Source organism: Gossypium hirsutum, chromosome A05, assembly GCF_007990345.1.
Source record: "Gossypium hirsutum isolate 1008001.06 chromosome A05, Gossypium_hirsutum_v2.1, whole genome shotgun sequence".
Classification (NCBI taxonomy): Eukaryota; Viridiplantae; Streptophyta; class Magnoliopsida; order Malvales; family Malvaceae; genus Gossypium; species Gossypium hirsutum.
This window is the reverse complement of record NC_053428.1, coordinates 4874441-4897660: the sequence shown is the minus strand read 5'-3', so window position 1 is coordinate 4897660 and position 23220 is coordinate 4874441. Positions and strand designations below refer to the sequence as shown.

The window sequence follows — 23220 nt, the reverse complement described above, 5'->3', positions numbered from 1 at the left end:
CTTTTACTTATTGTATATATAATCATCAACCAAATTCCTTTAAAAAAAAACGAAATAATTACTTGGTGAAATTTGTAATATCATTGACAAAAAGTCTGCTTAATAGTATAAATAAATTTCTTTAATTTATATATCATTAGCTTTACATCACTTAATACAAAATTATATATTGGTTACATCACATAATGTAACACATTTAACTAAAATATTTTGCGACGTTATATTGTGCTTAACCTTAATTAAAGCTAGCTCTTTTTACATATTTAATATAGAAATTTTTATTTATTGCAATTTCATCCCCAATTTCCCTTCACCATTTCCATCCAAGAAGATTATGGTCAAGGCATGTTTACGAAATCATTATATATATGTACATATATATGAAAATGTGAAATTAATACTAATGTGTCTCAAGAGATGTGGATACACTGAGTGATATACCAAATGGTATATCAATAAGTAAACATAAAAAAGATAAAATATTACACATATGAAGTTATTTATGCAGTTTGAACTTAATCTACATCTGAGACATCTTGATATAGAAAAAACTAACTACTTAATCTCATTGTAGAAGCAATTGTTTAAGCTCAATCTATCCTGACTCTCGAATAATTACAGTCACCTAAGTACACTTAGTATGAACTCTCACCAACAACAACAATCATTCCAATGAAAGAAATTTTCTCAAAAAAGTAAAATAAAAGAGCATAAAAGCAAATTATGCACACTTTCACTCGTTATTTAATCCCAAGAAAATCTTTCAATTTATAAAACATCAAAACCTTAGAGATAATACAAGGTTTAGTTAATAATTATTCCATAACTTTAATTTATCAACAAATAACGCTATTATCACCAAAATAAATCTTCACACAATTATCATATATATTATCTTTGAATTATCTTAAAATTATCGTGTAAATTTGATCTTTAAGGAGTATCAATCACATCATCAACTATTCCAATTTATCACAATTTAAATCATCAAATAATTTTTCAAGTAGTATTCAATCGAAACTACTTCATCTAGATTTGCCATGTTATATGTATTTATCTTTAAATAATATGTAACCAAAAAATCATATATTTGAAGTGAGACTCTACCTTATCCAATTCTAATCAGTTGTATCTCGCTTTATTTTAAGTTAAGCATGACTGGTTATAAAAATGATAAATGAATTATTGTAATTTTGCTACATCACTACATCAAAATGGTCCACTCTTCATTAACTGTGGCACCAACAATATACATGAATGAATTGGGTTTTTTTTTTTTTAAATGAACCAAATCTACAATTTCTTTGATTGGGATTCTTGTCTTGCAAAGTAGTCGTGAATGATGATAATAAATACATTAATAATTATCTCACTACTATACTATAAATCCATTTTAAGGGCTGTTTCCGAAGCTTGACAATGACCCAAACATCTCTTAGCTGGCTTTGTTCTTCGACAAAAGGAAAACTTGAATTTCGAGAATATCACATTTTAATCATTAAATTTGTTTTTATTTTCACTATAATGGTCAAGTGTATATTATATCAATCACTATCCCACCAAACTAAAAATGTTTCCCTTTTTTTTTTTTCAAAAAAGTTTATTCAATAATTATTAGTTTTTAAATTTTGGTAATATTGATATTTATACAATTATGAAAAGAAAATCAATTTATAACAACTTTTAAGCTTTACTAAATTTTAAATCATTAGCTAGTTATCATGTGGATGAAAACTTTTAAATACAATATTTAAAAATGATTCAAACTTTTTTACAAAAAAAAAAATAGATTTGAATCCTAAATCGAACTTGGAGTGAAGATGTTGTCAAATTCTTTAAATTTAGAAAACAAAGAGTAAAAAATATATATATATATTTAAAATATCAATTAATAATCCAAAATTAAAAAACTTAACTGATTTAATTGGAATAGTGTCATGAGTTTACGAGTATTAATTGAGTTGGAAAAAGACTTCAAAAAAATCATAATTTCAAAAATAACAAATTTTAGTATCTTTAAATTATTTCATAATTTTATTTTTAAATTAAATAGGGTAGAGATATAACTTAAAGAAAATCTCAAAATATTTTTTAAAAGGGAAATTCATTAATTCATTCAATGGATGAGACCATACCATTGGAAGAGGAATAACAAACACCCGTTGTAGGCGATCAAGGACAAGCTCCATTAATACAACAAAAGTTTCAGTCTTAGCATCAATAGAATATTATGACACATTGACAATTGGCTCTGTCAAAACTCTAGCACAACATATTTGGAGTGATTGCAAGCACTTAATACAATGAGAAAATCAGCCTCGTGGTCCAAAGCAGCAGGTATAAATCGAAAAAAAAACACTAAGTATCCACCAAACTAAAAAAGATGACAACAAAATTAATCCTAAAATCACCTGCAAAAATAAAACTGAAATATAGATAAAAAAAATCACAAAATAATTGAATGATTAATTTCTTTCATTCATAATCTGAGTTTGGCATAATCTAATAGATTTAATGGTTTGATTTTATTTATTTAATTTATTCTGTTGGATCATATTGAATTAATGGGTGGTCCATTAAAATTGATTAATCGAAGTGTTTTATGAATGCAAATTTTCTTTTATTTTATTTCAAAGGTTTATTATATGATGGATAGTTAATTTCCAAAGACCTAAAACTTGACTGCTAGCAACATGAAGTCAGCATCAGATGGGATGGTGGGAAGTAATCAGTCAACTAAATGCTTATTCATCTAACAATAATACAACTCGTGATTGGAATCCATGAATTTCATCATTAATATTTCCTTTGAATGTTGTCCACTGTCACGAAACTGGATACACACTTTCTAAACCAAATAAAAAAAAAACTGCCAAAACCATTAATCATCTACCAATAATATACGTTTCTTTTTCGAACAAACAGACAAATATATATATATATTTGGTAAATGACAAATATATAATTTTAAAATTATAACCATAGCCAACAGCTTAAGAAGGCTTCTTTAGACATTTTATAAAAGAAAAATCGGATTTCAAACTTTATTGTTATTATCTTCTTCCACTTATTGCAACATATATGAAGAAAATTACAATTACATAAAAAAAATTAAAGGGATAACTTAAATTAGAATGATCTTAAAAATAAATGTTTGTATGTATCAATAAAATTTTGATACGTCTTTAAATTTTAAATATATGAAATTATTATACACTTGTCCATAGAAGAATTATTTTATGGAACCTTCCCACCATATTATTCATGGTTCATTTCCAATTATTTAATTTCATTTCAACAAATTTTTTCATCTCATTGACACATAGTTTTGGTATTTTATTTTCAACTCCAAACCCAAATCCTTGAATCCGAACCTTGAACCCCAAACCTAAAATCCAAACTAGAACCCTGAACCTTAAATCTCAAACCCAAATTCTAAACCTCAGTGTTTGGAGTTCAAGATTTAAGGTTTATGGTTTGAGTTCAAAATTTAAGGTTCAGATAAAAAAAATTATCAAAATTATGTATCAATGATATGGAAAAAATTGCACAAAGATAAAAAAAATATAAACTTATGGGAAAAAATGATTAAAATTTATAAAAAAGAAAAGATGTTTGCTTATAATTTAAAAAATTAATTATTTTAAATAGTTTAATTGAAGTTAAATTAAGTTGGAGAAGATGTTAGATATAAATGAGTGAATAATAATATTTTATTATCTTAAAAATGTAATGCCGTAACAGTGTTTTATTGATTTATTTTTAGAATATTCTATCATAATATAAAATGGAGATGTTGAACTATATAAGAAATGTCGATAGTGCTGGCTTGCTGATATTTCATAGTTTCTGATGGCTCCAATTTAATTATTCTTTATTAAAAAATAAAGGGGAATTGAATGCTATTTTAGCTGCATATGCCACCAACTTATTCATTGTCTCCATTAGCAGATATTGATTTGCCTACTGAATCTGATTTAATTGATATTAACTTTTGACGGACCTCCAAATTCTTCATTACCAGTCTCCTCCATTGGTTATAGTATAAAGTTAAGTATATGTTTCATGTATATATATAATGTCTAAAAATATGAAATATTCACCGCCTTAAATTCAACTCCATAAGGAATAAAATAAATGTTACTAAAAGAATTATTGAAAGAAAAAAACAAAGAAAGCTGGATATGCATGAGGGAAGTTGGATGGAAGAAAAGGGCAAGACGAGCAAGCAAGCGCATGCATAGAGATGAAATTGACAGACTTTGAATATCATCATAACAATAATAGGAAGAAGAAGAAGTAGAAGAAGATAATGTTGCACTAAGGGAGAGAGTGGGGAGATATCCAGTTCATGCAGAGAATTGTTCCACTCTTTTTCTTCATATTGGGAGGGACCGCCACTCTCTCAATCTTTACACCATACATACCACCACCACCTTTCTAATCCTCACATGCTCGGTGAAGGTGTTAATTTACTCACAGGGTCCATCTTCATGTACTTTTTCTTTTCCCCTTTCATCATCAACATTCAAAATTCAAAACTCAGCCAGCAGGGGAAAAGAAAAAGCTTCCTTTGCTGAATCTCAACCCTTAAGCTAGCTTTTTCCAACACACACTCCATCTGTCTTTCACATACACAGATGGAGGGGTGATGTGTTGTTAATGTATAGGTAGCTTTATGTCAGTCTCCAACGGGTTTCTTTCTCCATGTAAGTGACAAGTAATTATTGAGAGAAATTTCGAGAGGCGTATTGTTTTTATATATCTATGTGCTTGGTGAAAGCTAAGCTTTAAAACCCACTTGTCCACTTTCTCCCCCTCGCCACTTTGCTCTTTCTCTTAACATTGAGTATTGGATATTGCTAGCTATGATTCTTCCCCAGCTTAGGTTGCTTCAACTTTGCCCTTTTTGCATATTACTTTCTCATTATTCAAGCATGCTCATGAATTCATATATATATAATATTGGGCCTTTTGCATGGTTCTTTGTACCTTGCAGGATCGAGTGGGAATTTCCAAAGTACACTTTTGTATATGCTGAAATTTTATATCAACGGATAAATTGAGTACATATGAATCTTTTTTAAGCTTTATTAAATTGAACTTTCCATTAAAAATAAACATGGACCATTACATATTATTGCTTCATCTCTGACTTTCATTGTGATAGGGTTGTCAAATTCGTATTCAATTCAAAGTAATCATGGGAACACTAAGGCTAGTCCATTTGCATTTGTATTCTGGACAAGGACTAACCCTTTTGTTTTCTTGTGAAAATTACTAAAAAGTTGATGCAATGCATTCTTTAAATCCAACTTTGAAAAGCATTAACTTTTCCAAAAAATAATAATGATAAATAGTAATAATGCAGAAAGGATATGAATATGATGATTGATAAAGGATTCTCAAAACACACACTTGGTAGTTAATATATAACCCCATAGTGAGGGAGCTTTCAACTTTCCTTTTATGACGAAGCAGCCCAGCAAGGATTTGTATAGCACCAAATATGTACAATTTTTCAGAAAAGCAAATCTGAATGATATCTAATATATATATATACATTTGAAGGTTTGTATATTTGTATCATGTTTTGTATTATATTTAAATTATTTCCGGTGTTATATTTGTATTTTGCTTAATAATATTAAGAAGACTGTTAGTATAATTTTTAGACTTCCCCATGTAAATTTTTTGAAAAAATACATACTTATAATATATCTTATGGCTCATCCAGTCAATTGGTCATATTTTGATAGTATAATTTGGAATTGTCTTTTTTGTACACTTCCGTGTATCTATTCAATAGAGTACTTAAATGTGTTATGTTTCAAGTTCGAATATATAAAAGTCCACTTGAGAGCGATAAAATCTTAAGGAAGGTACGAGCATCTAAAGAACCCATTGTATGGTATAAGTGATGGAGAAAATTTCGAAAAAAAGTTTAATACATAAATAAAATTTTAATATGCATAATTGAAAAGTATAGTTAAATCATTACAATACACAAATGGATGAATAATAAAAAATAATTTAAACTAAAACCTGAATATGTATTATTACAATAATAAAATTAAAGACCCGTTCATACCAATTACACATAACAAAACTCGAACTTAATTACTCAAAACTCAAAATTTCAGCCAAACTTTTATTGGTTTTAATCATGATCTGAATAAATTTTATTTTCCTCTTCCAGGTTCTTGACCTAAAAGAATTAACACACTCGAGAAAATATGAATAAATTGAACATAAGCCTTTGAACAAAAAAATAAAGGAAATTTAACAAAAGCCCATTGAAGCCGAACCGAAGGCCTTTACCTTTATTAGTGGACTTTATCGGTAAATGGGCTCAGAAAAGAACGCCATTAGAATTGTCTTGGACTCTCTCGCTGGCGTCTTGGTTGTCGAAAATGAGCAAAACCCTAATTTATTTCATCTCTATATAAATACCTTAACCTACATTTTGTCAAAACTTTTCTGGTGTTTTTGCAGCTCGAAGAACAAAAGAAAATGGTATCATCATTATCATTATTCGAATTCGTTCTTATTATTGGTGCCATTTATGAAGAAATTGAAAATGACTGTAAAGGTTTTCTTTTTTTGGATAGGGAAAAGGAACTGGAAGCTTTGGAAAGAGAAGGAACAAGACTCACACGCTCTGCGTTCGATGTGGTCGCCGAAGCTTCCATCTACAGAAGAGCCGTTGCGGTGCTTGTGGCTACCCTGCCAGTCGCATCCGAAAATGTAAGATCTTTTCTTTTCTTTAGATTTTCCAAATCTGACGTATATTTTTAGTCATTCTAGCTCCCTTTGTAGTTGCTTAGCTGAACTTAGATAAATTAGCAAATGAAAATTTTCAGGAGAAGTTACGATATCCAATGAAACTTAGAAGTTAGATATTTTCTTGATTTAGTTGTAACAGTTCATAAATCATTTTCCGTTATCTTTGAGTGTCATTACTTGGTTGAAAGATAGAATCCTGAAAATATGGTTTATGTGTTTGTATTTTTTAAAGGCATTTTGTCTGCTGAACATTGGCTTTTGTTTGTAATATCTTCTTGTTTAATTAATTTGTTGGATTGGATTGTGTTGTGTTATTGGTTTTAAGATAACTGGAGTGTGAAGGCTATTAGAAGAAAGACCACCGGGACTGGCCGCATGAGGTACCTCCGACGTGTTCCCCGAAGGTTCAAGACTGGCTTTAGAGAAGGTATTTATGATTATTTCGTATTCAATCATGGTTGGTTAAAATGAAAACATGTTTGGTAGATAGCATATAGTAATGGGGTGTTGTTGAATTGTCTGTCTGTCAGGTACTCAAGCAACTCCAAGGAAGAAGGGAGCTGTTGCTGCTTCATGAGTTAATTTGTGATGTTTTGTTTTGTTCAGAGAGATTCCTGAATTTAGAAACAATAGGTTTTGGGTCTCTTTCAACTGTGTGTTACTTTTTCATTTTTCACCTAATGTCTACAAACGGGAAGTTTTGTTTTATATTATGAAGTTTCACGACTATGTAGAGCAATTTACTTCTATCCCTTTGTGTTGTATGAAATAGTGATATGCAAACCATGGGTGATCTTATACTTGCTCAACACTGAGGATAGCGGTCATCCCCATCTACATGCCATGTTTTCTATTTTCTGCAGTTGAAATGTTATTTCCCAAAGGGTCTATTATCATATCCTTGGGAAAACCCAAATATCTTATTTAGATATGCAACCCAGTACTTGAAATATTAACAAAACATGGTTTTACTCCTCTGTCATGCTTAGCTTTAGAAACGTCTACTTGCTTTATTTTTCTCTGAAGATGACAGTTTACATATATTGGAGGTACTCAAAATTCATTGAACCATTAAATTTTTACATGTATAAAGCAATTGGGCCACATTTCATCTCCTCTACTTTTCAATCACCATTCCATAATGATACGTTAACTCACAATTTGATGCATTTTTTTAGAAACTCTTAAGAACCTCAACTTCTCTTTCTAGGAGACTTTGATATTTCATTATCAAGAGGCTCAGAAGGAATTTTGCTGAGAAGCCATACTAGAAGAACACCAATAAGAGCACCAGAGAGATGTGCAATGTGATTGACATTTTGCAAGGGATAGGAAAATCCAGACAGGCCTGTTGAAGCTTGGGCTGCTTCCATTACCTGCCCCAAACCAACATCACAAACGTTATTAGGAAACTGTTGATTCAATATAATCTTTCAGGAACAAGAAATAAAAACTAGTCAATTAAAAATTTCAGACCTTGTCGATAACAAATTGGCCCAATATGAGAACCTCGAGGATCTTTCTCCAGTCCCAGGACATCTTACAATAAGCAAAAGCCGTCGAGTCATTCCATTTGTTCCAATGTTTAGACAACTTATTTTTCCTTGAAACTATAAAAATTTAAAGAATTTATTCGTACGGTTCTCTATATTTGTGGATAAAATTAGCTTACCTTTACAAGGACACTGATTGCAAATAACCCGAAAACTGCACCGGAAGCACCAACGGAGACTGCGTTTCTTGGTAAAACCAGCCACGAGACGATGTTAGCTCCAGCACCTGTGAAAATGTAGGACAGCCACAATGCGAAACTTCCTTCCTCTTCTTCGACGAGTTTCCCTGTTTTACAAAAAAGGATCCAATCAAACTTCCAAAGTAAAAAGGGTACAAAATTACAAGCATTCTCAAGTCAAAGAAGAGCAAAATGCTTACCAAAAATGTACAAGAAGAAAAGGTTGCTCGAAAGATGCTTCCTAAATAAGGATGATAAGCAGAACAATGAACATCTAAATGAGAAGGCAGACACATAAAATAACAGCAATTCATTTATCAAAAGATTTAAGGATTTTCACACTTGGTCTTCCACGGCATTCATATATAGAACTTACCAGTTAGCATGGCAAAACGTTGACGTTATAAATTGGTACCAAGCAGGCCAATTATGGTACAAGTATAGAGACTGAATTCCCTGAACCTATTGAAAGGGAAACTTTGTGGGTCAAGAAGATTAATAATTGAACAATTCAAAACTTCATTTTTTTCAGTAGGCAAATTTTAGTGCAGAAACCTTTTACGTATTACTGATGTTAATAGGAAAAATCCCCATCGATAATAAACAAAGAGCAACCAAAAAGAAAGTAAATGAGTACCTTAAACAAGTTATCAGCTACATATATTCCAAGATTCAGAAGTATAATCCAAAACACTCCATTAACGCGCTTCTCGGGTTTTCGTCTATCCCGTGGCTTTCCAAGTTCTAGATCCGAAATAATATCTAAAAAGAACATTGGGTTGATAAATTATTATCCCTTTCTCGGAACACAAAGTTTTATCAGCGGTTGCACATTAAATGCTCGGGAAAATGCCGAGCAGACAGAGTTCGTTTAGAAGTCAGCACGGAAATCATTTTCCCTATAGAAAACTAAAACAACAATCAAAGTACATTTCAAATTACAAATAGATATTTTCGTAGAACTAGGCTTAGTAAAGTAGAAAAATAACCTGAGCCATTCATCTTGCATACCAAACGGGGTTGAACGGGGGGCAGAGAATGAAGATGATGAAACTTGATGGATTCATTTAGTGTGGGAAAAGCGGGAAAAAAACGAATTCTGAAAAGTTTAGGGGGTTATAACAAGAAGCTAAAGACATGAATGTGCATGGATATGGCTTCAGTGCCATGACCTGTTGTTGAAGCAGAAACTGCCCCATTTCTTTGAAAATAAAACTGTCGTTGAAAAGAAGGCAGTAGTGACTCTAACCAAGTCTTTACTTACTGGGTTAGTTTAAAGATTTAAGAGCCGAATCAGACCGAATGGGCTTTTCTCGTTTCATCTGGACCTTGCCTACTAGAGTTGGTGTAGGCACAAACACAATCGTTAATCTGCCTACAAGACCAGGCCCAAAGAGAATAGGAATAATCGGTTTTCGTAATTAGTCAGTTAATGGAGGAGTTCCTTGCCTGGTGGGGGCATCAAGCATCGGTACTCGTACTACTCTCCACACACCAAAATAAGCAGGATCCCGTGATTGTCTGATTTTCCTCTCAGGGAAATTTTCATTGGGACCATGCCACTGATAAGCCTTAGCTCTAATCTCCACACCTTTGTTCTTGTCCTTTCTAATTCGGCCATGGGAAGGGAAAACACAAATTACTGTCACGACATTATTGCAAACCTCAAACCAATTTTAATCCATTGCATTTGCGCTTTCTTACTACTCCTCCCTTTTGGATTTGAAGGACCACAATTTCACAAAGCTAACATCTACTAAACACATTGTAAAACCTTAGCCTCCAAATTTCTCTTCAATCAACCACGATTTTTGCTTCTCTGCAAAAATTTTGAGGATGTGTACTCAAGTGGCATTATAGATGCAAAGAATCACGTTTTTTTTTTTAACCTTAAGCAATTAGGTTTGTTTTATTTATGTTTGAACCGACAACATAAACAAACAAAGAGCCCATTACAACCTAACACTTAAAAAACTATTTTTCTAAATTCATAACTTCAAAACAAATAAGCTAACTAACCTTGAAGATGAAGAACCAAAACATTAGGTTTTTTGAGGCATTGATGTTATGGGTTGTCTAAGATTACAATTAAAAGTTAATAATTTAGTTTTTTTTTTCTTTGGATTCAAAAAAAACTTTGATAAATTTGAAAAATTTCTGAATTTTAAGATTCTTATAAAATTTAGGAATAGATTCTAATAATGTTTAAAGAGTTCATCAAATAATGTGTGTGTTTTTATATATAAAATACACGTTGAAATTAATATATTTAAAAATTACATTATTTATGAATGCTACATTAGTGAAATTTTCAATACCACAAATATATTTGTGTATGCAGTCGGCCTTTAAAATAGAAAATTGTCTATTTAGATCTTTTAAAATTTTTAAAAATTTGAATTAATAAAAATTAAATTAAATTTTTATCCCCTAAAAATAATAAAAATTTGATTTAATCATTTAAAAATTATATAGATAAAAACTATTAAAATTTAAAATTTAATTTCAATCTCCGTAAAAAAAATTAACTTCACCCCTGCATATATACAATCCAAATACTCAGATAGGTACTAGCTTGATCAAATTCAAAAACATTAAACCCTTATTCGACTGTTTTGAAACAACCTCTTAAAGATTAAATATTTGTTTGAGTTTGAGTTTGAGTTTTCATACCAACTATATGAATACGAGGATTACATGTGGAGATTTATATATAATATTGGACGAATTCAGATTATGAAAATTTAAAGGATTTGAAAGCAAATAATTTTCTAACTTTTAGCTCATGACTCTCACAGTAAAGCCAAAAAGGAATCCGTCTATTTCCTTTGTCTCTGGCTCCGCCCTCGCATGTGCTTTAATCAAAATCCCAAAAGGGGAAAGGGAATGTTGAATTGGATCCAACTGGGGCAAATCATCATCACAGATTATTTAATCTTATTATTCAATGAACAAGTTGCAAAAGGTATATTACTGACCATCTTCACTGTCCTGAAGCAAAGGGATTATATATACAACATGAACTGGCAACGTCCGTGACCCATCACTGAATCCCACATGTAATGTTTTCTTAAATATCCCAAAAAAACGACCCAAATCCTTTTCTTTTCGACATTTTCAGCAAATTTATCCCAGATCAAATCAATCAAATTACTACTAAAAATATCAAAACAATATTGTAAAACTCTGAGAACTTTAACCCTTTTTTTTTCCATTATAAGACCAAACATTGTTTTATAAACATTACTTTAAAGACACGTGGAACCATAGATTCTTTTGTTGTTTTATTTTATTTTTTTTAATTTCACGTGGTGAGCCCATTGAAAGAGAATTCAAAAATGGCGGATCAGTTCAAAATTTTGCACACATCATATCTATATAAAGTTTGGATTAAAATAGGGGAACAGTAGTGCACAGAAGTTTAATTTTGTAGAAACACTGAAGTGAACACATGATAAAGTAGTCAAAAATGGACTATCCCTTTGAAACATTACGGTGAGTTGGGAATTTCATCCAATAATTTATTTTAGATGCACTTTTTTGAATAACTTATCACTTAATAGGAGCATGTCAATTATACCTCTCTAAATTTTAAGATAGGTAAGATAATTATAAATAATTATATTCAAATTTAATTAGTTAATATTATTTTGTTAATATCATTTGAATAATTTTAAAATATTCATGTATCCATGTATTAACAATAATATTCTTACTAGTTGAATTAAGATTCGATTAATATATAGTAATTATTATTAATTATTCATACTTGATCGATGACCAACTAATTATGAAAATAAATATATGTTCAATGTTAGAGAGTAAATATTTCAAATTTCTAACAAATTTGGGATGCTAGAGTAATTATATATATATATGATAATTTTATTTTAAGCTCTGTTACTTTAGTATACTTTTTAAAAGATTATTAATATTTTTTTATAGGTAGAGTTGTTTAAAATTAAAAAAAAAACAGACATAATTACTATAGTAATAATTATTCTTTATCCAACTTATAATTATTTTACGTGGGATGCTTATCTATTCTGTAGTTGAAACATTACAATTTTTTACTATTATCTTTTTTGACTCTTTCATTTGTACGGATAATGGTTTATCTCGAAGACAGAAAGGTTAAATTGATTCGATACCGTTTCTTAAGAGGAATTTATGGTGTGAAACGCAAATAATTTAAAACGTGGGAGTGAAAATCGGGAAACCCACAAGTGGAACTGTGGAACTGTGGAACAAATAAAAATGGATTCCAGGTCACTTTGAAAGCGACTACTGACCTTCCCCCCTACTCGAATATATCGAAGAAAGAAAAGGAGAGGAGTATTAGTACGTGTGTTACAACAGCAATGGTCCAACGGAGACGGAGGCATCAAACGCAAAGCCGTGGTTGATAATACTCAACAGTATTCGTACAGTGGTGGGTCCGATAAGTAGTCACATTTTTATCACGCGCTTTAATTTTGATAGGATCTCTATGTTTCATTTCATCGTTAACAAATAAATTTCATTTTCATATGTATTTCAACTGTTTTAGTCAATATTATTTTATTTTAACCATTATTTAAAAAATGCAACTTAATTTTTTTTTTCTAATTAATAGTTTTATATTTTTAGTGAGATATATAAATATGCATCTGATACACCCTATATTCAAATGACATAAATTTGCATGTTTAAGATAGTTTTAATTAACATTACCAATGATCCAGCTTTTTCTGTTTAGCAGTAAGAATAATGCATTTTTTTTAAGTCTAGGTGGGTAGGTTTGGTTTGAATTTATATACATGTTGACATAATTGTAATATTTAAATATGACTATAAATTATTTCAAATATATGCTATTTTGACTATAAACTCTCCTTCTTATAACTTCCACCAAAGGTCTTTTAATTTATGATAATTTAATATCAGTTTGGTGAAGTAGCATGCATGACATTCGCTAGCCAACGAGCTTCGTTGACGTATTTAGATAAGTAGTTCTTTAAAAAAGGTTAATTAATTTAACAACTGCAATAATCTGCCGCTGTCGTCACTCATCCTATTTAATCCACTCTCAAACGTCACTCTTATTTTCTTTCTGGGTGTTAAAAACTGATATTATTGTCAAGTTGTTCAACCACTGGTAGCTAATTCTTATTGTTATTGTAAAATTTCTGCTAATTCATATTTCTGATTTTACAAAGATTTAAAAGGAATTACACTTGGCGTGTTAAATTTTTTTATTGAATTTAAAGAAAAAAATGCATTTATAATATTTTTTTATAGATAGAATATTCATTAATGTCATAGTTAAGACGCTGATTGAATCTCCCATGCTCATGGCATGCTGCATTATTTATATTTTATTGTAGCATTTCATTAATTTAATATCCAACTTGCGAATTCACAAATCATATACAGAAATGTCCGTTCCTAATATATTAAGTGAAAACACTGGTACAACTATAATAGCCAATTTATATGTTTTTTATTATCAATTAGGTAAGGACTAATATGTAGTTACAAATTACAACTCAGACTGAGAGCAGCTGCCCGATTAAATATTTATGTAAATCGCACTAATAAGGTTAAAATTTATTAGACGTCGTCGTCTCCTTGATCTGGATTTCATGACTTGGCTTTATCTAATTTATTGCTGTATAAATATTTTTTTAATTGAAATCTAGTTTTATAATATAAATCAATAAATTGAATTTTCTTAGAGTAAAAAAAAAATTAGAGATTTGTGAATGTGGTGATGACACATGCAACTGATGTGTAAAATATTAAATTTAGATAGATTTTAAAAGTACCCATCAGAGTAGTTTAATACAACACTCTATTGTTTATATTATTATATATTTATTAAAATCAATCATTCTTAAATATATATACCCTTTTAATATTCCTCTTGATTAATATCAAATATCTAATTTAAATTATAATTGAATCTGTGAAATTATCTATAAAAATTTAATATTTTTAATCATATCAAATAGTATGTCATAATCTAGTAACAATAATGCATCTGATATTTTTATTTTTAATAATAATAAATCTTATTCTCCATGAAGTAGGAGACATAAAGCCTTATCAGAATACCGAAAATTAATGTCAAAATGGAAATAGAAATGAAAAAGTGTCGTCTGACATTTACTGCTATTCGTTTAATATCGGAGACATTTACACGTGATCTAACGTGGGGTTGAATGACGTTACTAGTAGTAGTAATATTGTTTATTTCGTTATGTGGACTGTACAATGTACATATTTCAACTGATTTTAGTGTTCAACTAAATACAATTATGGATAGTTGTTGAGATTTTATTACAGACGCTAAGGCAATAAAATAAATGGTTTTTTTATACAATAATATAAATGATTAAATATTGATTTCTCATGCTTTCATGCATCATGCTGAGCGGTACTAATATTTTCAAACTATAATTCCATTTTAACTTAAACGGTAATTTTGATTTAGAAAATAAACTAAATTTTTACCGGTGCGGCTTTTGATATAATTTAATTATACTGTATTATATAATTTGCTCAAATTTTGTATTAATTTAGTTAAAATTTTACTAATAATTTTATTACAAAATTAATATATAAAAAGATAAAAAAAATTAAACAATCTCATTATAAGTTTTATTTATATCTACTCTTTTTTTTTTAAATAATACTAAAACTACTCTCTAACTCATAAAGAAAAGAATAATGTGTTTGCAACGCGCTTCAACTTATATCCTCTTATAAATGCAACAATATTTATACCAATAGAATTAAGACTCAATCAATAATAAAAAATTTATTTTTAAATACTAAATAAGTAAAAATAAATATATAAAACATGTATTTAAAATAAACATTAGTATTAAAATGGATTTTTTTAAACGTGTGAATTAAACAAAATTATTTCGACACCGTTATCAGAAAAAGAGTAACTAAATGATGGTGTATAAGCCCACTTTTTAGCAAAAATATTTATAAAAATTTAAATCAATTATTTAGAAAGATCAAAATTTTAATTATTTTTAGGTTATTGGATTTATACGAAATCAGTAATACATTTTAAAATTCATTAAAAATATTTTTCTTTATTTATTGACATTATTTATAAAAAATAGATGATACAATTTTTAAAGAATTACTAAATTAAAATTCATTTAAAAATATAAAAGATATTTTTTAATAATTTAATAAAATTGTATTTTAAAATAGGTTTATCTTTTTATAATAACCTTGTTTTTTTTATAATATTCACACTTAGTAATATTTTGTTTCATAATAAATCAATAAAGTATTGTATATTATATTATCTTACCATTAATATTTTAGTAAGAGTTAATATTTATTAAGAATCAAATAAAATTCAGAGTCTACATTTATATCATAAATTGGTAAGAATTATTTAAGAGTTTATTGATTGAGTCGATTTACGTTTAATAAATTGAAATATATATTGAATTTCAGTGAAATATATGTATCAAAATAATAAATTAGATATATGTAAGTAATAGTTTAATTAAAATATTGATAACTAGTAAATATTTTCAAAATAATAAATGTATATTGATTTTTATATTTATTGTCCAAGTTTATTTTTAGATGTGATTTTTTTAAAAAATTTATATATTTTTTTAATTTTAAAATAAATTTTAATTTTTGAATATTGATGGGATGAGTCTAGATGTACATTAAATCATGTTCATGTTCATTCAGGTTGTTATAATTATATGCATTTTCTATAGTTTTATAATTGTTATAAAATTGTAATTTTTATATTTGGAATTTTTATGATATTTTTATAAACGAGTTGATGTGAGTTTGTGGTTGATATATGAGTCAGGGCACAGTCAGACCCAATTATATGTTAGAGAATGGGGTTCAGCACTTAATGTTACAAGTCAAATCAATGTCCCTACCTGTCCACCTATTAATAATTACGTGCACTTATACATCTCCTCAAATCTAATAATGCAAGCCATTTTATTTAATTTTCTACGCAAAAGATTAGATTTGCTCAAAAAATTTGATGTCAACGATATGATTGAATAAAAAACAAACGTAGACTCTTTTTCCACCGTATCATGTAAATTGCCCTTTTTTGGGTAATGACACCCTACCGCTTGATTTATAACAACAAAAAGCTTCTGCCAGGATTTCATTCTAATAAAAAGCAAAGGCTTCTTTTCGGGGAGGATGGAATTTGGAGCGAAAATTTAATTATTAATTTTTCTATTACATGCATGTTTTTAATTTTAAAATTTTAGTGATAATTTAAATAATAATAGTTAACTTTTATTATTATAAGCGATTTGCTTGGAATTTGTTATTAATTTTTGTATTATAGAAATTAATTATTGCCATCAAGTAAATGTCAAATTAAGTAAATGTAAAATAATATTAATCGATATAAATTGATTAGAATAATTTTTTAATAATTTAATAATTTAATTTATTAATAAAATTTAAGTTATTATATCGATTTAAAATATTATTTATATTAATATATTTAATACGACTAAATTGTTTAGATAGAGAGAAATCTACTTATATATTTGGTTGGGTTATAAAATAAATAGATAACTTTTGTTTCTTTAACTTAATTTTGATAGATATAACGATTGAATTAAAAAAAATTAATTTGACGAGGGGAAATTAGATGGATGAAATTTTTTAAATTGAGATTTGGAACTTTGTACCTTCCTTTTGTCCACGAATATTCAATTACTTATTGCTTTATTTTATTTTATTTTCCTCAGATTCAGTCCTTTTCTCCAACTTTCTATTTATAAAAAGAGATTAACAGGTTAAATTATGAATTAGTCTCCGTACTTTATAAAAATTATAGATATATTCATTATACTTTTAATTTAATTAAATTTAATTTCTATAATTTTTTAAATGAATTAATTTTAGTCCATATTCTTTTTAAAATATAAATTTATAGCCCTAGCCTAAACAATAGTATCCGGTTAAATTCAATTTCGTACTATCCATATAAATATAGATTTAGTTCATATTCTTTAATAGGATCATTATAAATTTATATATTTTTTTTAATTTTAAAATTTTAATCTTTGATGCAAATAACACTCGTTAATCTATTAACTAAAATTTTGAGTAATACTTAAAAATACAAACTGACCTGATATTGGAAATATATTTACTTCATTAAATTTTGGAAATAAAACCTAACTTAATGAGCCAAAAATTGATCATTTGATCTGAAAAGTAGATAAATTAAGAAAACTTAAATCTACAATTTTTGCAAAGGACAGATAGCCAAGTTTAACCAAATTAACACGTAAAGTAAAATGTTGTATGAACGGGCGAGGTGGATATGGAGATCCACCCGAATGGTGAATGGGGCAAATAGTCAACCTGTCCAAGTTCCCACCTAACCACAAACAAACTGCGTCAAAACAAAGAAAGATCTCAGTTTTATTGTTATCCACTTTATTCTGTATTTATTTTCCGAGTGTGCCATGTAAAGAAAGTCATTTTCTCTTTTTTCACAAAGAAAAACAGAGACGTGAGTCGTAGTGACGAAGAATTGTGATTCTTTTCTTCATTTTCAGCGTTCACGTTTGTTTTTCCCAAATCTCGAATCCGAAAAAATCATCTCTACAATTTTTTTTTTTTTGGTTTTGAATCCCTAAATCTATCTAATCTTGTTTGTTTTCATCGATTTTGCATCATTGGAAACTGAACGCCTTTTTGACGTTGTTATTTGTCAGCTAACGGTAGAAAAGGAGAGATTCTGATACCAAAAAAGGTGTCTTATTTGTTTTGTTAGAAGAGCGAGAGACTCAAAAACAGAAAGTTGGTCGAGTTTTATTATCAAGATGGCGAAATTTGGTGTAAAACCGAGTGTTTTGAGGTCGATAATGTTGAATTTCTTCAATTTTGGTGTAGCTTTTATGCTAGTTTCAGCTGAGAGAAGCTTGAGGAATGGAGAATCTGTCAAGGAGTCTGAAACAAACAATAATTATTTCCTCAAAGCTATTAACTTCTTGTGGCAATCTGATGAATCAGGTTATCACCATGTTTGGCCTGTAAGTATATACACACCATTAGAATTCCTTTTTACAAATCATAAAAATGTTTTCCTTTTCACTTCGCTGGATTGTTGTTTTAACGTCTTTGATTGGTTTTTTACCTTAATTTATAGTTTTTTTAACCTTTTGGATTCATGTTTTTTGGGGAATAGGAAATGGAATTTAATTGGCAAATTGTGCTGGGAAGTATAATTGGATTCTTTGGAGCAGCGTTTGGGAGTGTAGGTGGAGTTGGTGGAGGTGGCATTTTTGTTCCTATGCTTAGCCTTATTATTGGGTTTGATGCAAAATCAGCCACAGCTATTTCAAAATGTAAGTTTTTTGAATCTGATGTTTATGTTCAAATAAGCTTCTTCTTCTTCTTCTTCTTTTAATGTTTAGGAGAGATAAAGAAGATGGTGAAATTTTTTATGAAGCAAATAATAACGAAAAATTGGGAAAAAGAAAAAAAAAAAGGAGTACCGTGTTTCTTCTGGGTAAAGTGTTCCTTTTAGTTAATATGTTTACCAATTTCACTTTTCAAGAATCAAGAGAAAAGGATTTCCTCAATATGTTATTTTTAACTAACTCTTTCTTATCAGTCTCTCTCTCTCTCTCTCTCTCTCTCTCTCTCTCTCTCTGTATATATGTATGTATATATGTAAACACTATTTCTTATCTGCTTTGATTTGTTCTTGAGCTTAAGCGTATAGCTCAGGTGCAGGAGGTCCCTTGAAATATAAAAAGAATGGGAATTTATTAAAAGATTTTGTTGCTATATCAGAACATTGAGTTTGGTTTTAAAGAAAATAAAAGAAAGGAATCTACTCATCTTGTTTTGTGTTGATCCATACTTCAGTAATTGAAAATCGCAGTTACAGTTTTGCTTGTAAGCTAACTTCGATTCCTAGATTTTGGAATTTCCTAGCCAACACTAACAAGGGAAATAAATAGGTGTGTTTTATTTGATGCTTCCAAAAATTATATGAGTTATAAATGCATTAATGTGAGAATTCTGAATCCTATTAATCAGTCATTACCAAAACGAACGAGCCTGATATAATATAGACGAGTTTATGCTTTCTGTGTTTTTTTGGCATTTTCCTAGGTATGATCATGGGTGCAGCAGCTTCAACTGTTTACTACAACCTTAAGCTAAGGCATCCTACACTGGATATGCCTATCATTGATTATGATTTGGCTCTTCTTATCCAGCCAATGCTCATGATGGGAATTAGCATTGGAGTCACTTTTAATGTGCTCTTTGCAGATTGGATGGTCACAGTTTTACTTATTATTCTCTTTCTAGGTAATGGTTGGCTGATTTAGTGTTGCGTTTGCTGGGCATAATGTTCTTGTAGAACGATCTTTAATTTCAATCAATCGGATGGTTTGCAGGAACATCAACAAAGGCATTCTTCAAGGGTGTAGAAACGTGGAAAAAGGAAACCATACTGAAAAAGGTGATTTCTTTTAACTCATTCACTCATACTGATGTGTAGCGATTGTCATAACTTTTAAAATAATTTATTTCTGTTTTCATCAATGGCCAGTTGAAAGATTTCAAGGATTTTTTATTTCAGAATATCATAAGCGCTGACAACTTCTGCATAATTTCATTCAGAATTTCACCTTTGTGCTGCTTAATCTACTAAAAACAATGAAGTGACTTTCTAATTCAGTGTGTGTTGTGTTTATATTATTAAAATTAATTGCTAACTATCTGAAAGCTTCTCCTCTTGGATTTTAGGAGGCCGCTAGGCGTTTGGAACCAAATGGTCAGTTGTTTACTTTTTTTTTTTTTTCCTTTAGTTGGTTCTTAAGATCATTTGGTGATCCTTTCCTCATGCTTTTCGTTCTGACCTGAGCCCATATACTTGTCATATGACATCAGAAACTGGTAGTGGAGATGTGGAATACAAGCCTCTTCCTAGTGGCCCAAGCAGTGATCCTCCTAAGGACAACTCAGATAAAGAAGTAGGTTGACTTTGTAATCTGCTGTTACCAAGTTCCTTTTTGTTTTCAATATTAATAACTACGTCATTGCAGGTCTCTATTTTGGAGAATGTTTGTTGGAAAGAACTTGGACTCCTTTGTTTCGTTTGGATTGCATTCCTTGTACTGCAGATTACCAAGGTTATATTTCCTCTGCCTTTTTTTATGGTTCAAATATTTAACAGAATATGAATCATTGAGGCATAACTGATGAACACGACTTTTGGCAACAGAATAATACAACTACTTGTTCAGCATTGTATTGGGTGTTGAACTTGCTGCAGGTACATTCTATCTCTTTTGCCTCTTTGCAATGCTGACTGGCATGATCTAGATATAATTGTTTAACATTGAGGATCATCATTGATCCTCGTCACAATGATTTCTTTGAGGCCTGGTTGAATGTATCCTTTTTCTGTCCAGATCCCAGTTTCAGTTGGGGTATCTCTATATGAGGCAGTTAGTCTCTATAAAGGATATAGAGTTATTGCATCCAAGGGAGAACATGGCACAAGTTTTCGAGTAGCCCAGCTTGTTACCTACTGTGCTTTTGGAGTACTAGCTGGAGTTGTCGGCGGTCTGCTTGGCCTAGGAGGAGGATTTATCATGGGTCCACTATTCTTGGAGTTGGGTGTCCCTCCTCAAGTGAGTTTCTTTGTGCCCTTTGACCTTCATATGTTAAGTGGAATGATGATCACATTGGAGGGAAAATCAGTTCTTGTCTCATTATGACCTTGAAGATGATCCAATGTTTGTAATTTTTGTTCTTTTGGCTTCTTACCAACTTCCATGCAGGTATCAAGTGCTACAGCTACCTTTGCCATGACATTTTCCTCATCCATGTCTGTTGTAGAATATTACCTTCTGAAGCGTTTTCCAGTACCTTACGGTAAGTTGGTATCTCAACAGTGCGATAATTTTATTGATTGAAATAAAAGGGAACATTGAAACCTGCAAGGGATGTTGCGTCTACATGAACATATCGTTGTTCCACATTTTCCCAGGAGTTACATGATGTATTCCGTACTTTATTTTGCAGCTCTGTACTTCACTGGGGTAGCTACAGTTGCTGCCTTTATCGGACAGCATGTTGTCCGAAAGCTGATAATTTTATTTGGAAGGGCATCTTTGATCATCTTCATTCTAGCCTCCACAATATTTGTCAGTGCAATATCACTAGGTGAGCTTTGATATTCCTCCAATTGTTTTGACAAGACTTTTTTTTTTTTTTTGGCTTCAAACTTCTCAAAAAACAATTCTTGGCTGACTTTTGGTAGGTGGTGTTGGCATATCAAACATGATCGGGAAAATCGAGCGCCACGAGTACATGGGATTCGAGAACCTGTGCAAGTACGAAAGCTGATATCTCAGGTTATTTCATCTCTCAATTGATCCACCCCCTGAAGTCTCCTGTAAATTAGGCTAGACTTTTACTTGTTCCATTTGTTGCGTTTTGGGGAAGAAAGAAGATGGTCAATAATTTCCATTCTTTACACAATTCCCATTTTTCACTTTACGTTCCGTTTTATATTTATGAGATACATTTAGTGACAATATTCAGAAATTGTCTAGATGAGTGGAATTATAGCTTCCTGTTATTTGGTTGTTTATTTCTGGTTCATCAGCCTCCCTGCTGATTTGACTATTTTGAAAACAATATGAGCATGACATGGAAATGCAAATGGATCAAAAACAGCCCAAACATATCGAAAATTTAAATCCTACCATGCGGCACCAGCAGTATCAATGCGATATCAATTACTATGATTCAAACTTCGCACTCCTCAACATTTATGCCTGCTTTGGTCATTCAACAAGTAGTAGTTTTAAATTAGAAAACTAAGTAAAAAAATTGTAAGAAAATAATATCTTTTCAATTAAAATTAATTTATATACTAAAACATAGTCAACTGAGTACTGAGAGTCATTTCTAAAGTGATATAATTATTTAATTTAATATAAAAATATAACTTTCAAGATAAATAGTCAAAATAGTTATTTTTATTTGCCTTAGATTACATTTTGGTCAGTTATGTTTGAAATGTTGTTTTAATCACTTACGTTATCGTTTTGTTATAAAAAGATCATTTTGTCATTAAGATCTGTTATCTCCCTAATGATGTCTGACATAGCAGTTAAAATGGGTTTTAAATGCCAACTTGAATGTCCAGCCAAGTAAATTAATTGATTTTTAATTAAATAATTTTAATTAATTGAATTTTCTAAATAAATTTAAAAAATTAATTGGGATTCTTGAAATAATTAAAACCAATGTATCATACTAATAATTGAATTGAAAGAAAAAAAAAGAATCCTTGGTCTCTTTTTTCTTTTAGTTTTCATTTCCGTTTTGATTGAAAAGGCTACTCATTTTCACAATCATCTCTACTGAATCGAAACAATAGAAATAAAATTAAGTGCTCCATCAATTGGTTAGATTTTTTTATTCAAAATGAAATAATAAAGGATCGATTTAATGAAGGGTCCAAGCATGTATTACTGTAAGTAATGAGTTTTTTTCTCCTTTAACTGGGTTTTGGGTTCAAATATTATAGTAAGTAATAAATTCAATGCATCAAATATCATGGATTACAGTAAGTAATGAGTTTTCTTCCTCTTATCTATCGTTCTGCTCTTCTCTTCTCTAATGGTAACTTCATAATAATAAAA

General features: G+C 29.7%; 3 protein-coding genes across 3 annotated transcripts; 2 read left to right on the top strand and 1 right to left on the bottom strand.

Moving 5' to 3' along the window:
- The first annotated feature begins 6359 nt into the window (after window positions 1-6359).
- LOC107906945 (60S ribosomal protein L37-1) lies at window positions 6360-7513 on the top strand. The gene is made up of 4 exons (XM_041112950.1): window positions 6360-6516; window positions 6612-6747; window positions 7112-7213; window positions 7317-7513. Exons 1-4 carry the CDS (start codon window positions 6514-6516, stop codon window positions 7361-7363), a joined length of 288 nt encoding a protein of 95 aa, XP_040968884.1. The 5' UTR covers window positions 6360-6513; the 3' UTR covers window positions 7364-7513.
- A 263-nt stretch (window positions 7514-7776) lies between these two features.
- On the bottom strand, window positions 7777-9977 carry LOC107906943 (rhomboid-like protein 11, chloroplastic). Its single transcript, XM_016834101.2, has 7 exons — window positions 9508-9977; window positions 9156-9280; window positions 8895-8980; window positions 8719-8759; window positions 8459-8625; window positions 8263-8325; window positions 7777-8162 (listed from the first exon to the last, which is right to left on the bottom strand). Exons 1-7 carry the CDS (start codon window positions 9518-9520, stop codon window positions 7980-7982), a joined length of 678 nt encoding a protein of 225 aa, XP_016689590.2. The 5' UTR covers window positions 9521-9977; the 3' UTR covers window positions 7777-7979.
- Window positions 9978-17969: 7992 nt separating this feature from the next.
- LOC121229247 (sulfite exporter TauE/SafE family protein 3) lies at window positions 17970-22148 on the top strand. Its single transcript, XM_041112949.1, has 12 exons — window positions 17970-18573; window positions 18729-18888; window positions 19664-19864; window positions 19954-20018; window positions 20306-20333; window positions 20450-20532; window positions 20605-20691; window positions 20784-20834; window positions 20974-21195; window positions 21346-21439; window positions 21590-21730; window positions 21828-22148. The coding sequence occupies exons 1-12, from the start codon at window positions 18364-18366 to the stop codon at window positions 21911-21913; spliced, it is 1428 nt and encodes a 475-aa protein (XP_040968883.1). The 5' UTR covers window positions 17970-18363; the 3' UTR covers window positions 21914-22148.
- Window positions 22149-23220: the final 1072 nt, after the last annotated feature.